The sequence below is a fragment of the Corythoichthys intestinalis genome, chromosome 1 (assembly GCF_030265065.1).
Source record: "Corythoichthys intestinalis isolate RoL2023-P3 chromosome 1, ASM3026506v1, whole genome shotgun sequence".
In the NCBI taxonomy this organism is placed as follows: Eukaryota; Metazoa; Chordata; class Actinopteri; order Syngnathiformes; family Syngnathidae; genus Corythoichthys; species Corythoichthys intestinalis.
Genome location: NC_080395.1, coordinates 23,515,261 through 23,533,356, shown reverse-complemented (window position 1 = coordinate 23,533,356; position 18,096 = coordinate 23,515,261). Strand labels below are relative to the sequence as shown.

Sequence of the window (18,096 nt, the reverse complement as noted above, 5' to 3'; positions counted from 1 at the left end):
GGTCCCAAACACACAGCCAGGGCAACAAAGGAATGGCTTAGTAAGAAGTATTTCAAGGTTCTGGAGTGGCCTAGCCAGTCTCCGGATCTCAACCCCATAGAAAATCTGTGGAGGGAGTTGAAAGTCCGTGTTGCCCAACGACAGCCACAAAACATCACTGCTCTAGAGGAGATCTCCATGGAGGAATGGGCCAAAATACCAGCAACAGTGTGACAAAAAGCTTGTGAAAAGTTAGAAGAGTTACAGAAAACGTTTGGCCTCCGTTATTGCCAACAAAGGGTACATAACAAATTATTGAGATGAACTTTTGGTATTGACCAAATACTTATTTTCCACCATGATTTGCAAATAAATTCTTTAAAAATCAAACAATGTGATTTTATGTTTTTTTTTCCACATTCTGTCTCTCGTGGTTAAGGTTTACCCATGTTGACAATTACAGGCCTCTCTAATATTGTCAAGTGGGAGAACTTGGACGATTCATGGTTGACTAAATATTTATTTGCCCCACTGTATATTTCTACTTTCTGGATTAATGATTTTTGTTTTTAACTGTCTTACTGATTGATGTATCCTTTTGTTTGTGTTTTTATTTCCATTTCTTAATTGCCTAGCTGGTTTTCATTTGATGTAAAGCTCATTGAATTGCCATGTGGTGAATTGTGCATTTCTAATTCCGAATCTTAACTATGGACAAGTTAATTAAAATTTCTGTCAACTGAATTAGGTCGAGTAGAAAATGAACTTTCTCACGGATGTTTGTGTTCTAGACATCCACGTGGAGCCCCTGCCGGGCTCCTCCCTTTCTTCCCAGGAACTGATGACCAGATTATGCTTCTTATTGGGAGAAGCAACGCCCCGCATAATTAGCTCTCCTATGGAGGACAGTAGTGATAGGAAGGTAGGAGTGTTTTTTTTTTTCAGATTACTTCTTTAACTCATTTTAGGGTTTCCCCCGTGCTTGTGAGATAATTTGCCAGATAAAACTAAAAGACATCTGTTATAAGCATTCATTAATGCTCCAGACAATGTGATGTCATAATTATGATTGTCTAATGACAGTCTTATGAGGTTACCATCAAATAAAGTGTTACCAAATACCATAACTTGTAATTAATGAAACAACTGGAGCAGTAACTGAAGAAACAATTAACATAGAACATGAATTTTGATTATTATTTACATCTGTAGCGCAGCAATGCATCTAGGAGGTATGTTGGATGACAACAGTGTTGACAGGAGGTGGCAGCAGAGGTTGACTGCCTCCCCCAAGGGAGCAGTGATGGCTAAATGAAGCTTCTTGAAGCAATGGCTTTGAACCAATTGGCTGCAAAGCTTCAGTGTGGTTCATTTGGTCTTATGACAGTCGTAAGATGCCGCTGTCAAATAAAGGGTTACCGGTTAATATCTTTGGTGTAAATATCCCATAATGCACCATACAGTGAGGACAGCTGTGGCTTATAGTTCAGTGCGGCTTATCTATGAACAAATGCCGTTTTCGTGCCAAATTTGGTGGGTGGCAGCTTATTGTCAGGTGCGACTTATAGTGTGAAAATTACAGTAATTACTCTTACATTGAGGTAACTCAGTTACTAACTCAATGACTTTTTAGGAGAAGTAATTTGTAACTAACTAATTACATTTTTTAAGTAAGATAAACATCACTGGCCGTCAATCGCACTAAAACATGATATTTCACTGCATGGCAAGCTCACTGTTATATGCGCCATCTCTGTGCTGTGGCCCATTTAGCCAGCCTCATTTCACCACCTGAGCTCCACATACACTCACTTTCACCGAGATAGCAGGGATCACATGAGGAATGGGGGTTTGTGCCGGACTGGCGGAGATGGATTAGACCCAGCTGTAAAAGCAACATCGGTGGGCTGCTTCTTTTCTCCTTTTCACTCCACACGTTGTATAAATGTTGCATCAGTGATGAGGAGAGCTCAGATGCATTTGAGTAAAGCACTAAGATAGAAATTTTAGCAGAAACAACATTTTTCTCCCGTAGACAAGACTGACTAACAAGAGCAGCAGAGCATGATATCCTGTGCAAACATTTCAAGGTTGACTTCTCATTTACAGGACGAGATATTGAATGTAACTATGCAACGTACACAGAAATGTGAGTTGCAAATGTGACTTTAGGAGAGCCAACACCTGCAGCCTAGGCTGCTTTATTTTCAGAGCAATTTCACGCATGTAGAAATTTGCCATTTTCTTGACGTTTCCATGAACTACTGTTCAGTTTCTTTAAAGATCCAAATAATATTGTGATGCGTATTTATCACCAAACAGCAGTGAAACATTAGCTAGTTCGACAAAACACCCGCTTCTAATCAAATATTGGCGAAAACAGCTTTTTAGTAAAATCCAGCCCTGTCGTAACTCATTGGCTGACATTGACCGTAGCTGTCCAATCATGTGGCTCTTTTCATCATTTTGCTATGAATGTACTGTAAATTAGTTTATCTCTAGTAGATGTCCAATCTATTTGAAGTAGGAGGTTGGCAGTAAAGGAACATTCTTCCTTCAATGAATCCATAGACCCCACTCACCAACGTCAAACAATGACGTGTCGCTGTATCCGTCCGCCATATTGTCCGTCATTGTTTATCCGTATTCTCAATGGTTTCAATTTGTCGTGCAATTTATAGTGCAATTCATGGAAGCCCCGGCGCTTTCAGACGCTGTAAACTCATTGGATGCGTTGCATAAAAGGCGTTATGTGGAAAAGTTTCAGTCTATCCATTCGCCAGATCCATATTTGGTGCCTAAATCGATATTTTTCGACCCGCTGTCTTCGCCGTCTCTGCCTGACATCTGCTACCCTGATATCTACAACTATCTTGTCCACAGAAACTCTGCCTATTCTCACGAAACTTTGAAAAACTTGAAGAGCAGCACTCTAAGCAACATTACCCCATGTGACCCTTTACTTCCAATTTTCTAAAATGGCGACAATCAATAAAAAAAAAAAAAGTTGACTGCGATGGCCGACGCTTCAAGGATAGGTGGATATTGGACTATTTCTTCAATAAAATACGCAACAACTGTGTCTGCCTCATTTGCAAAGAGACAGTCGCTGTTTTCAAAGAGTTCGATGTGACGCGATATTACCAAACAAGACACGCTGACATGTACAACATTACAGGGAAGATACGCAGCAAGAAATTATAGCAACTTGAAGCTAGTTTAATTTCACAGCAGCAGTATTTCGCAAGAGCCCGAGTGTCGAAAGAGAACGCCAATAAAGGCGAGATTGTTGAAATTATGAATTAAAAAAATAATAATAAAGCAAATGTGACACACAGAAGGGCTTGCTAAAATTTGTTTAAATATATTGTTCTACGTAAATCAGTCACGGTAGCCCCTCACATTTTTACCACACCAAATCTGGCCCCCTTTGCAAAAAGTTTGGACACCCCTGTTTAACTGATGATCCGGAGACGAGGCCAGCTTCTTTCACTTGGTACCAGCTAAATATTATTCAAAAAATAATGATGGCGGAAGAAATAAACATCTTGAATTTGAAACTGTATGTTGTCGGCGATTAGCCTCGCAATGATCTTAATTGTGCTTGTCAGCCCAAAACCCTCTAAATATATATTAAATGCATCTTACCAGATATAAAATGACTACTACATAATCTGTGGTGATCGTTTGGTGCCCAGTTTTCTCGTCAAATTGCAGCAGTCCATCTCGCTCTCCTCTCCGGGTCTCTCGGAATACGGTAGAACTTCAAGTCTCTCCGTCTATCTTCTCTGTTATTGCAACCAACCGCCACACACGCCTTCACCATTTTGATTATTAATGTTAACGAGCAGAAAAACACGCCATAATAGGAGGAATTTACGTAGCGGTAATGCGTAAACACGACAAGCTGACGGACAATATGGCGCGGAGGCGTGGTTGTGACGTCACGTGAGTGGGGTCTATTAGTCGAAATGGATGGGATGTCTAGAGCCGTCAATAGCAGCCAATGAGTTAAGTGTGAACTGGCTTGCTTTTAGATCAGAGTTTGGATTAAAATTATTATCGAATGCACTGTTTTTATGGACACGAAGAATACTGATCCAATTAAGATTTGCGTGTTCAGGCGTCCCACTTTCTGTCAAAGCAAACTATTTTGACACACAGATTTACCAAATATACTCCAAATAGTAGTAGTAGAAGAAGAAGAAGCCATAGTGACTTCCGTGAAAACAAAATATCACTCTGTCCATTTGTAGTTTAAATTAAATGTTAGCAATATTTCATGTATTTTTTTCCCATCGAGTTTTCCACAATTATAAGATCTTTTAGATCTTCAACAACGTGCTCATCTCGGATAGAGACCAGTTCAGTTTTCGCTTGCTCGACCTAAACTAGCTAACGCGTATACCAAATATTGACATCACAGGCATGTGCAGTAAAGAAATTTTTCCCTGAAATTTTGGAATAACTGTTTAATCCGCACCAATCTGATTTTTAATCAACATAAACCACGCCTTTCATTCAGAATAAAATCTTGATCGGAATGGGCTTGATCGTGACAGAATATTCCGAATGGAGTGTTTTCATGAAGCATTTTCATTCAGATCAAGTTTTCAATTGAATAAATGTGTCCATGTGAATGTAGCCGGTGTAAGAGACTTGCATGGAAGGGGGGGGGGTTTCAGCTTTTTTCTGCGGAAAACCGGAGCGAAGCAACGATATTCAAACGTCCCAAGAAATAATGTTCGGCATTCTTTGTTGTTTTCTCAAGATTTATTTAAATCACAAAATGTCGACTCCTCGCTCACTGTCTCACTCCCTCCTGCCCAGTAAATAGCAGTGCTCACAAAGGATTCAAACTAAACAAGCTAGCTGCTAGCAACAGGACTCAGAACCAATCACTATGAACACAAAATACATATAGAGTATTATTGGCTCTCATGTTTTAAAACATGTGAATTCTTTGGCTCCCTAATTTAAAATGTTTTCCGACCCCTTCTGGGTACCATAATCTCATGATTACATTTTTACTCTCTAATAGACCCTACTCACATGACGTCACAACCACGCCTCCGCGCCATATTGTCCGTCAACTCGTCGTGTTGAAGCATTACCGCTACGTAAATTCCTCCTATTATGGCGTGTTTTTCTGCTCGTTAACATTAATAATTAAAATGGTGAAGGCGTGTGTGGCGGTTGGTTGCAATAACAGAGAAGATAGACGGAGAGACTTGAAGTTCTACCGTATTCCGAGAGACCCGGAGAGGAGAGCGAGATGGACTGCTGCAATTCGACGAGAAAACTGGGCTTCAAATTCAAGATGCTTATTTCTTCCACCATCATTACATTTTGAATAATATTTAGCTGGTACCAAGTGAAAGAAGCTGGCCTCGTCTACGGATCATCAGTTAAACAGGTGTGTCCAAACCTAGGACTGCTGCGATAAAATTTTTTAGTGTGCAATAATTTATCTCATAAATTATTGTGATATGCGATATTATTGCGCCCTCCCAATTTTTTAAAAACCAATCTACAATAAAACAGTGAGAATACAGTATATATTAATAGATCAAGTACGCCCATTTAAACGTGATAAATATTTACTCTTAAATCCAAAAATACTTTTTAAGAAATCACAACTAAAAACAATAGACCATGCCTCTTAAGTAAAAGACAACAATATTATTACCGCACAGAAACACAGAATACATTAAATGTGTTTTTCAAGAAAAATAAATAAAATTATTAAAGCATTGAGGCAAATGAAAACTTTTCCCCTTATAGCTTCTGCTATGGTGTTCCATACGGATGCAACGATACAGTTAAGTCACGGTTCGGTACGATTTTCGATACGGGGGACACGATTTTTGATCCGATTTAATACATTTAATGCTCTGAAAAGAAAAGAAAATATTGTTTGATTCGGGGGTTTTTTGCTAAGGAGCAAAAATTAAATTGCCATCACATAAACATGCATTTTAGGGCATAATATTTATGTGCTTACTTCTTACTGATCTGAAGAAATTTTGTATAAAAGAGCTGAGAATAATCTTTCCTGTTTGTAAAGTGAGGCGGGGCACACTGTTGCCTTGCTACAGCTCTCTTAGCAGCTAGGTTTACTACATGAGCAAGACATCCTATTTGTGGTCCGAATCCATCTGTGTCACGTACTGAATTAACAATATTTGCAACATTATCTATAGTCACTGGTATGTATTGATTTGGCCGTCTTAACTTCCATTCAGTCATGACAGTTTAGAATTCATTGATGTAGTGTATGGACGTGTCCCATAATCACTCTGGGCTCACGTAGCCAATGGCATGGGACTTAGCACATCTAGTTTGCTATTTCATGATATCTATTGTGTGTGCGCGCCTAAAAAAGTTAGCAAACACCACATAAGTCACGTCTGCTCATTATTGTACAAGAAAGGCATATGACAATCGACTTTCATAAACAGGACGAGTTTGAAGCACAGCGCTCTTAATTTGCCACTCAAATATCCGGTGTTGTGCCGAAAAATAGCCGCTCCGCGTGAAATGTCACCCCTGATGGGAGCTCCCACACGTCAACAACAACGGCACGCCAGAGATGGTCCTCAGTCAATCCGGAGCACTGACGCGTCCGGTATACGTTGAACAATAGGATATAATGGGAACGATTGGCTCTTGGCGCTATTTTTTGCCGGACCTGGAGCGAAGATGCATTTTGCGCAGTTGGTAATAAGGAATCCGAACTTTTAACAGCATGTCTGCCGCACGCACGTGCACGCGAGGCGATAAATCGCAGCGGAAAAAGTACCGCCTTCATTTTTATTTATCGTGCGATAAATGGAATTATTGCATATTGCGACAGGCTTATCCAAACCTTTTGCAAAGGGGGCCAGATTTGGTGTGGTAAAAATGCGGGGGGCTACCTTGGCTGATTTACATACAACAATATATTTAATCAAATTTTAGCAAGCCCTTCTGTGTGTCACATTTGCTTTATTATTTTTTTTAAATTCATAATTTCAACAGTCTCGTCTTTGTGGCGTTCTCTTTTGACACTCAGGCTCTTGCGAAATACTGCTGCTGTGAAATTAAACTAGCTTCAAGTTGCTATAATTTCTCGCTGCGTATCTTCCCTGTAATGTTGTCGTACATGTCAGCGTGGCTTGTTCGGTAATATCATTATCACGTCACATCGAACTCTTTGAAAACAGCGACTGTCTCTTTGCAAATGAGGTAGACACAGTTGTTGCGTGTTTTATTGAAGAAATAGTCCAATATCCACCTATCCTTGAAGCGTCGGCCAGCGCAGTCAACTTGTTTTTTTATTGATTGTCGCCGTTTTAGAAAATTGGAAGTAAAGGGTCACATGGGGTAATGTTGCTAAGAGTGCTGCCCTTAAAGTTTTTCAAACTTTCGTGAGAATAGGCTGATTTTGTGTGGACAAGATAGTTGTAGATATCAGGGTAGCAGATGTCAGGCAGAGAGGGCAAAGACAGCGGGTCGAAAAATATCGATTTAGGCATCAAATATGGATCTGGCGAATGGATAGACTGAAGCTTTTCCACATAACGCCTTTTATGCAACGCATCCAATGAGTTTACAGCATCTGAAAGCACCGGGGCTTCCATGAATTGCACTATAAATTGCACGACAAATTGAAAGCATTGAGAATACGGATAAACAATGACGGACAATATGGCGGCTGGATACAGCGACACGTCATTCTGTGACGTCGGTGAGTAGGGTCTATAGTCGTACACTCATTGTTTTGTTTTTGCACTGTTTCTAGTGTTAGAAATCTTTATAATAATTATTATTATCTGTATACAGATAGACAGCTAAGAAAGGTGTCGTGAGTGATGTTGAGTCACAGCAATGAATGACTTTTCATGTCCAGTATTTGACGTGTAATGACAAGCAAAACAAAGAAATGTTCTTCTATTGGATTGGCGGAACGTGCAATCAAATCTGTGTAGCTACCTGTTGACATCCATCATTGTTTTCATCGAACGAAAAAAAAACACAAAAAAACAGTAATTACCTCCATCTTCACTGTTGGATCTTCATTGTTGAGATTTTCACATTACAGTGGGTGGGTAACTCTGGGACTGTCATCATTGTGCGGTCATCTTCCATCTTGAACGGCAGTGTGTATCGAGCGAGTTTTTCTGCAAACAGTTTCTGTCAACACAACAGGATTCATTTTTGAATCTAACCAGCTGTCCCTTTGAGAAACTGTGGAAAATGACAGTCGCAGTTGAAAACTCATCTGACTTTCATTCCTTTACAGGGCGATGCCTTCGCTCAGGGAGGCAGCCCCAGCTCCACACTGACCTGCAGCACAGCATCTCCTTGTCCCGAGAGCCCCTCATCCACCTTGAGCGGCGGTGGCATCTGCCAACCTCTGGCCCCGCCTTCACCACATGGCGCCGGTGCCGGCTTCAGCCCCAGCGGGACCCTATCCAGCCCCATGCGCAACACCGCCCAATGTTCTCCTGCCGGTGGAATTGGCCTCGGCCCACCTCCGCAAAGTCCCACCTCCACACTGGAGAGCAAAGATAGTGGAATCATAGGTGAGTTACGATTAGTACAGTTAATTCCCACCATATTGTTTAAGTCATTGGTGTCCAAACTATGGCCTGTTGCCCTTTTTTTTAATCATTAAATATGGTACGCACAAGAAGCTTGATTTCAGTCTACATTCTGTTGCACTTCTTAACATTAACACTGGATGGAGCTAGTCATGTAAACAGTGCATTTCCATTGCTCAGGGGTCAAAACCTGACAACATGTGGAAATCTACCCTAATTTTCGGACTATAAGCCGTTACTTTTTTCCCTCATTTTGAATCCTGCGGGTTATAGTCCAGTGTGGCTTATTTGTTGATTTATTTGGGTTAATAGATAATACTTTATTTAACAGCAGCATCATAAGACTGTCATAGGAACATCATAATTATGACATGACACTATCATGGACATTACTGAATGCTTATAACAGATGTCAATATGTGTCATGTGGCATACTATGTCACTAAATCCATTTATGTCCAGCTCAGATCTTTTACGTCCATTCAAAAGTGAGATCATTTGCTGGATGACACTAACCGACATCTATTATAAGCATTCATTAATGCTTATGACAGTGTCATGTAATAATTATGACTGTCTTATGACAGTATTATGGCACCACAATCCAAGAAAATGTTACCAAATACCATAACTAGCAATTAATGAAACAACTGGAACAGTAACTGAAGAAATAATTAGTACAGATCATGACTGTTATTTACATCTGTAGTGCCGCCATGCATGCTAGGAGGAATGTTGGATGACAACAGTGTTGAGAGCAGGTGGCAGCAGAGGTTGACTGTCTACCCCAAGGAAGCAGTGATGGCCAAATGAAGCTTTTAGTGACAATAAGGCTTTGAAGCCAATTGGTTCAAAGCTTAATGGTGGTTCATTTGGTCTCATGACAGTCTTATGGTGCCATTGTCAAATGAAGTGTTACCAGTTAATATCTTTTGGTGTAAATATCCCATAATACAATGACGACAACTGCGGCTTATACTCCAGTGTGACTTATCTATGAACAAATGCAGTTTTCATGTCAAATTTGGTGGCCGGCAGCTTATAGTCAGGTGCGCCTTATAGTCCAGAAATTACGCTAAGTAGGAAACTGCAGAATTTTAGTATTTTGTTTGAAAAAAACTTACATTAAACAAAAAAATAATAAAGTTGGTCATCTAATATGATAAATTCTATCTTGTTTGTGATTTTTTGGGAGAGATTTTATCTTTGTTCCACAAAGTTTGTTTTAGTAGCAAAATATTAAGTATATATCTAAAATAGGAGTGGAACTTTAACTGATTAATTGCGATTAACTAATTATTAAAGAAATAATTTTTAAAAATTAAAGAGTTAAAAAAATAGTACTACAGGATAAGTAATACAAGATTTTAAGCCCGAGCCCGAACCTGACCTGAATTTCAGGCCGGGTCGGTCCAAAAATGTAAATAATTACGTTCGGGTCGGGCTGGGCTTCTCTCTCGCTAACTTTTTAAAAATAAACATATATTGATATATTATGTATACTAAAACAATGTATGGATGTTAAACTAAGGAATACTTGTTATACAACAAATAATTTGGATAAAACAGAGAAGGCGCTGTATGGTAATTGCAAACAGGAGCCGCAGAGCCAGAGCATGCCCTACGCACATGAACACCGTGGCCCCGCAACTCTTTTTAATCTTCCCCTCCACATCCATTACATATCTTTGGCCTGGTATTTATATGGAGCAGCAAGACGTTAAAAACAAACTAAAGATGGGGGAATTGACGAAAACAAACACGCACCGATAAGAGTGGGGTGTGGAAAGACTTCAAATTGATTGTGGAAGATGCTACAAAAACCTGTGTCGGCTTCGCTGAATGTAACAAATGTGGCGCTTTGCTTTCATACAAGGGCAGAAAGACTGGCACCTCGACACTGAGCAGGCATTTAAAAAACTGTACGGGCAGAAATGATGATCGTCAAACATCTGTATTATCATTTGTTTCGAGGACCACATCTCCTGAGTCCTCACAAATAAAACATAAAATTTCGGTTTGTTTCGGGCCCGGGCCTGCAAATCAAGTTAATTGATCGGGCTCGGGCCGGGTCGGGTTTTAATATCCGCGGACCTGGGTCGGTCGGGCTGGATTTTTTAAAGCACGATCTTACCTTTAAATACAGGTAGTCTCCGAGTTACGATGTATAAGACTTCGACTTTATGACAGCAGACTCTGACATCGTTGTTTCGGAGCTTAGCTGGCTGTTTAGCTAGGACTTAGCTCCAACATCTTGTTACATGTTTTTAGATAGTTATTTTGATTTAGGTCATATTTTAGGGTACTTAAAGGGTTAATTCCGATTTACGCGGAAATTTGGGTTATGTCGCCAGTGTAGGAACGGAACTCGTTCGTAACCCGGGGACTACCTGTACATTTTAACAGCAGGTTACGTTCCAATCACGGAAGCTTTGTCTTTGTACAATTTCCTGGTACTCGCCAAAATTGACACGCAGATAAATCCGATAAAATAAGCACAATTCCTCTAAAAACATACCTTGATAAAAAATGTGGGTTTGTGCAAATATATACAATGTTACTATTATTTGTTGGACTACCCTTATATCTCTGGATTATTTTGGTAATTGTAGCCCTTTTCTCATTCACGGCCATAGACAATTATAGACGTCAAATCTGTTGCAACTGGGTAGGATGGCACTGCGTGATCATTTTCATTGCAATTTAAACCGATAGACGTTCAATCCATTTTGACTGGGAGAGCTGCCAGTAATCAAAATAGTCAAAATGGATTGAACGTCTATCGCTCTCAATGATAGCCAATGAGTTAATACAAAATGACAATAAATAAATACATTATTCTTAAGATATATGTACATTGAGGACCAGAAGTATTTGCATCCCTTGTGAATTTGCAAGTTCAACAGTTTAGAAAATAGGTAGAGGTCTGAAATTTTAATCATGGATGCATTTCCACTTATAGAGACATAATCTAAAAACAAAAATCCGGAATTCACATTGTATGATTTTTCAATAGTTTATTCGCAGTTTACTGGGGTTCATAAGTATTTGGACCCCTGAGAATCAGCAAAAATTATGAGACTCAAATTTTATTAATTACTCAAAATTTAGTGATTTTCTGATGTTCTTGCTGTCACTGGAAATTTCCTCTTTATTATGCAAAGTTTGTTTCAGCAATGCAAATATATATACAGGACTTGGACAAAATAATGGAAACACAAAAATCAACAAAAACTAATTTAATATAGTGTAGGCAGGGCCGGCTCAGCCTATACGCAGACTACGCAGCTGCTTAGGGCCCCTGACCACTAGGGGGCCCCAAGTCTAGCAATTGTTTGATTTATATTCTATTTTGTTTACTACAGTTTGCGTTATTTGACTTTTGTGAGTTTTGATACTTGATTACAAGCTTAAAAAAAATAAAAGTTCTTCCTTAACTTCTTTCTTTCCTCTTTTAGAAAAAGGTTTGGCGCTATCTACTGTAAGTACTGACAATCATATGGGGTGAGAAGTGTGAAGTATGCAGTGCAACAAAATCTGATTAATATACAAAATATGGACGTATGGGTTGGATTGCATGTATGGGTTTCACAGTACACTGTGACGAAATGGTGGGCCAAAAATATGGGCCCCTTTGCATTATTTTGCTTAGGGCCCCCAAATGGCCTGGGCTGGCCCTGAGTGTAGGTCTGCCTTTTGCGGCACTTACAGCCTCAGTTCTCCGAGGTATTGATTCATACAACTTGTCAATTGTTTCCGAAGGAATTTTAAGCCATTCTTCAGTTAGAATACCCACTAACTTTTTTAGACACGATGTCGGTAGAAATCAACGTCTTAATTGAATCACTAAAACTGACCATAGATGCTCAATAATGTTGAGGTCTGGGGATTGTGCCGGCCATACGAGATGCTCATCAATGTTCGTCATGCCATTCTTTAACAATTATGTTCAATGATTATGATGCCAAAATGTTAGGTGTTTCCATGATTTTGTCCAACCCCCGTATACATGATATATATACATACACTGTACATATATTAGGGCTGTCAAACGATTACAATTTTTAATCGAGTTAATCACAGCTTAAAAATTAATTAATCATATTTAATCGTAATTCAAACCATCTATAAAATATGCCATATTTTTCTGTAAATCATTGTTGGAATGGAAAGATAAGACACAAGACGGATATATACATTCAACATACTGTACATAAGTACTGTATTTGTTTATTAAAACAATAAATTAACAAGATGGCATTAACATTAACATTCTGTTTAAGCGATCCATGGATAGAAAGACTTGTAGTTCTTAGATAAATGTTAGTACAAGTTATAGAAATTTTATATTAAAACCCCTCTTAATGTTTTCGTTTTAATAAATTTAGTAAAATTTTCAATCAAAAAATAAACTAGTAGCTCGCCATTGTTGATGTCAATAATAATTATGGTGCTGAAACCCATAAAATCAGTCGCACCCAAGCGCCAGCAGAGGGCGGCAAAACACCAAAAAACACAAGTAACAAGTGGGAATGACACTTTGCTGACATTTTAATCTGTTTGAGTGGGGCATGTGCGTTAAATGCGTCAAATATTTTAACGTGATTCATTAAAAAAATTAACGCCCATTAACACGATAATTTTGACAGCCCTAATACACTGTATGTAAACACACATATTAGTGCTGTACGATATGACAATATACTGTACAGTATTTCATTGTGATAAACAAATGAAAGTAGAAGAATTTCAAGCAGCCCTCAGGGGAAAAAATTTAGACACCCCTGGTTTAAGTGAATACCAGGCAAGCTGACTTGTGGCAGTCTTTTTGGGCTGCAAGTCCTAGTGAAATGTGTACTCCCATCCCACAGTTTTTGTGTCGCCTGTGCCACTTCAGCCTCGAGGCTTCAACTCCCTGCTGTCAAAACTGGGACACTGCTGTCTTTCTTGCTTATGGGCTTGATGCTCCTAAAATAGGACACTTTTTTCCCTTCTCTCGAAATAGATTTATATTTATAGTTAAATACTAAAGGGCAAAGGCGGCATCAAGAATGATAAAAGCTTTCATTGATGAGTATTTGAATGGAAAAGTTGGTTTATTTTCTTCATTTTGCCACTGTTAGGAGTTGAAGTGTGTTCGTTTATGAGTTTTTCAGATAAACGTTAAAATCCAACATTTCACAACAATGACTACTTCCCCTTGAACCACTGCTTTGGCACCATCTTGTGGCATCCGATGGCATTGCACAATGAGCAAAAGATAAGGAAAATAAGTGAAATTTGTAACAAATAGCTGATAAATTCCAGAGCCTATGGGCAAATATTTGAATTCTTGGATAAAGGAAAAACATTTTGGCTGTCGATTAATCACCGAATTTTTCATGATTAGTTGACTAATGGCTTCTTATATACTGTAAGTCACATTATATTTACTATTATATTACTCTTTATATTTTACACTTTCCATTTTATCAGGAATTGATCATGTGCAACAAATCTTAAAAATTAATTTTAAAAAATCCAGTTTTGTTTTTCCTTTCGAAATATATGTACCGTATTTTTCGGACCATAAGTCGCACATGAGCATAAATAGCAACAGCCCAAAAATGTGCAATAAAGAGGAAAAATGTATATAATGAGTCACACTGGAGTATAAATTGCATTTTGGGGGGGGAACTTTTTTAATTTATGAGAAACCAAAAACCAACAACATACATTAAAGCAGGCACGTCCAAAGTCTAGCCCGGGGGGCAAATGCGGCCCTTGGTCAAATTTCATCCGGCCTCCGGCCTCTGTCATACAATCAATAACGTCTGGCCTGCACACAGACTTAATAAATTGGTCAGCAGTGCTGCAACCAGCATATGAAGTAGCTTACACACGAAATGCTGCTCCCCATTTACCCACGAACAGGCAGCAGCATTTTAACCCTTTATTGCCAAATGTATCACATTTGATACACCAAAAATTTTAATGATTTTGAGACTAATTTAGAATTTTGACATTTCTTTTTGGAAAAAAAAAAGATGGATGCAAGTCAACACATGCATCTGCAGGTTCCATGAGAAAAAAAACATGATTTAGCATGGGTTATAGATATTAGAGCGCTTATTACACATATTCATTTTGACTTCATTAGGACCTTATTTTTCAAATTTTGGGATTCTCTGATAATTGCTTCATGTTGCAAGTATTTAAGGGCTAAGCAACATTACTCTGTGTGACCCATTACTTCCATTTTCTAAAATGGCGACAATCAACAAAAAAAAAGAAAGTTGACTGTGACAGCCGACGCTTCAAGGATAGGTGGAAATTGGACTATTTCTTCACTAAAATACGCAACAACTGTGTCTTGCCTCATTTGTAAAGAGACAGTCGCTGTTTTTAAAGATTTCAATGTGAGGTGATATTACCAAACAAGATACGCTGACATGTACGACAAGATTACAGGGAAAATACGCAGCGAGAAATTGAAGCAACTTGAAGCTAGTTTAATTTCACAGCAGTAGTATTTCGCAAGAGCCCGAGAGTCGAAAGAGAACGCCACAAAGGCTAGTTGCGAGATTGTTGAAATTATTCATTAAAAAAATAATAAAGCAAATGTGACACACTGAATGGCTTGCTAAATTTTGCTTAAATATATTGTTCTACGTAACGGACGTCAGCCAAGGTCGGCCCCCCACATTTTTACCACGCCAAATCTGGCCCCCTTTGCAAAAAGTTTGGACACCCCTGCATTAAAGTAATGACAGTCGAATGAAGAACAAAAGGTGGGCATCTGTTAATGTAACATAACAGTTTTGTTGGATAGCTATAGGTTAAACAACACAACATAACATTATCATGGTTGTCAGAATGAAAAAAAAATATGAGTTGCTAAGCCGCAGGCCCAACCAAACTACAAAAAAGTGCAATAATAGTCCAGAAAACACGGTATATTTTAAATCCATAAAATAAAATTTAAATTGCTAAGAATATTACTATTCACAGGTTTTTTCAATTTAAAAAAAAGTTAAAAAATGAAAAAAATAAAAAGCGGCGAAATAAGAGGATATGGGCAATTTTTAGGTTATCACTCACAAATGATGACTCGACTACCAAAATAGTTGTCGATTAATTAGAACTGCCAGGATTAATCGACTAAATGATTATTTGAGAATAGGTGCTGGTAAATTGTAAATTTGTAACTTGATTAACGAGCGCCCCAATTTATCATCATTTGCTGCCAGCTCCTCAGTTCAAATAGATTGGACGACTATTGCTGTCAATGGCACCGAAACATGATCATTGAAATTATTTTTTTTGTAGATTTTTTTGTTGATGTTACCAATATTCTTTCGTTTCTCAGCGACCATCACAAGTTCTTCTGAGAACGAGGAGCGAAGCGTCTCCAGTTCAGATCTGACCGTGGATGAATCCCCTGGGGGCAGCGTGGTCGTCATGGGCCACACCAGCGAGGACAAGCATCTTGGGCTTCCTCGGGGTAATCCTGCCATCCAAATTGAGGAGTCCTTAGTGAGGGCAGATAAGCCCAGGACACCCCCGCCACCTAAGAGACCCCTCCCACAGCACCAAATACGAAATGCCTCGTCCTTTGGGATGCCCCGTCCAAATTCCGTGGCAGGTACAAACATATATTAGTCTTTTGTTCTGTTGGCTTTGCTCTCCCATGGGTCACTTCCTATTAATTTTGGGGCATTTTCGGGTCACTGCCTTGTTAACCTATTGGCTGCCATCGAAGGCGCTAGACTTCCATTCCATTCCAATCAAGTCAAAATGGATTGGACATTTAGTGACCGTTAATGCCAATCAAACATGAGCACTTTTAGTTTAAATAAATTGAATGTCTACCATTGTCAGTGGCAGGCAAAGAGTTAATTTGGAGTAATTTCCTTGTAAATTTTAGGTTCTTCCAGTTAATTTCCTGTTAATATTGGATAACTTCCTGCACATTTTGGAACATTCCGGGGTCACTTTCTATACATTTTAGTTCATTTCTTGTAGATTTTGGTGCTTTTTCGGCTCACTTCCTGTTAATGTTGGAGCATTTTTTTCCAACTGGTAAAGAATTGGGATGTTGGTCAAATGGCGGTTGAATTGTACGTTTTTGGCAAAAACCGTATACAAATTTTCTGCGCCTTGATTTTCTGTATTTTTTGATGCGTAAATTATGATTCGGATAAATATACGGTCGTATCGCGCTAAGGGTGTGACAAAATGGTGATACAGTGGGGCAAATAAGTATTTAGTCAACCACCAATTGTGCAAGTTCTCCTACTTGAAAAGATTAGAGAGGCCTGTAATTGCGAACTTGGGTAAACCTCAACCATGAGAGACAGAATGTGGAAAAAAAAAACAGAAAATCACATTATTTGATTTTTAAAGAATTCATTTCCAAATTAAAATGAAAAATAAGTATTTGGTCACCTACAAACAAGCAAGATTTGTGGCTGTTAAAGAGGTCTAACTTCTTCTAACGAGGTCTAACGAGGCTCAACTCGTTACCTGTATTAATGGCACCTGTTTTTTATCGGTATAAAAGACACCTGTCCACAATTTCAGTCAGTCACACTCCAAACTTCACTATGGCCAAGACCAAATAGGTGTCGAAGGACACCAGAGACAAAATTGTTGACCTGCACTAGGCTGGGAAGACTGAATCTGCAATAGGTAAAACACTTGGTGTAAAGAAATCAACTGTGTGAGCAATTATTAGAAAATGGAAGACATACAAGACCACTGATCATCTCCCTCAATCATCACCAAGATCTCACCCCGTGGCGTCAAAATGATAACAAGAACGGTGAGCAAAAATCCCAGAACCACACGGGGGAACCAAGTGAATGACCGACAGAGAGTTGGGACCACAGTAACAAAGGCTTCTATCAGTAACACAATGCGCCGCCAGGGACTCAAATCCTGCACTGCCAGACGTGTCCCCCTGCTGAAGAAAGTACATGTCAAGGCCCGTCTGCGATTCGCTAGAGAGGGTTCACTAGAGAGCATTTGGATGATCCAGAAGAGGACTGGGAGAATGTGTTATGGTCAGATGAAACCAAAATAGAACTTTTTGGTATAAACACAAGTTCTCGTGTTTGGAGGAGAAAGAATGCTGAATTGCCTCCAAAAAACACCATACCCACTGTGAAGCATGGGGGGAGCGTGGGGCTGTTTTTCTGCAAAGGGACCAGGACGACTGATTTGTGTAAAGGAAAGAATGAATGGGGCCATGTATCGAGAGATTTTGAGTGAAAGTCTCCTTCCATCAGCAAGGGCATTGAAGATGAGACGTGGCTGGGTCTTTCAGCATGACAATGATCCCAAACACACAGCCAGGGCAACAAAAGAGTGGCTTCGTATGAAGCATTTCAAGGTCCTGGAGTGGCCTACCCAGTCTCCAGATCTCAACCCCATAGAAAATCTGTGGAGCGAGTTGAAAGCCCGTGTTGCCCAATGACAGCCCCAAAACATCACTGCTCTAGAGGAGCTTTGCATGGAGGAATGGGCCAAAATACCAGCAACAGTGTGAGAA

General features: G+C 39.3%; 1 protein-coding gene and 1 long non-coding RNA gene across 6 annotated transcripts in view; one reads left to right on the top strand and one right to left on the bottom strand.

The window, feature by feature from the left end:
• LOC130912559 (uncharacterized) overlaps positions 1–8,515 on the bottom strand; it is a 29,374-nt gene extending 20,859 nt beyond the window's left edge. The window contains exons 1-2 of the long non-coding RNA XR_009062624.1: positions 8,308–8,515; positions 8,015–8,154 (exon numbers count right to left, since the gene is read on the bottom strand). This is a non-coding gene — a long non-coding RNA (uncharacterized LOC130912559). The remainder of the gene's footprint in view (positions 1–8,014; positions 8,155–8,307) is intronic.
• LOC130912493 (protein TANC1-like) overlaps positions 1–18,096 on the top strand; it is a 79,589-nt gene that overhangs the window by 13,851 nt on the left and 47,642 nt on the right. For 3 of the 5 annotated variants that reach the window (XM_057830630.1, XM_057830622.1, XM_057830638.1), the window contains 3 exons: positions 771–901; positions 8,264–8,546; positions 15,913–16,188. In XM_057830630.1, coding sequence (XP_057686613.1) covers positions 771–901; positions 8,264–8,546; positions 15,913–16,188 — 690 coding nt within the window. The remainder of the gene's footprint in view (positions 1–770; positions 902–8,263; positions 8,547–15,912; positions 16,189–18,096) is intronic. The other 2 variants (XM_057830655.1, XM_057830647.1) reach the window with 1 other exon arrangement.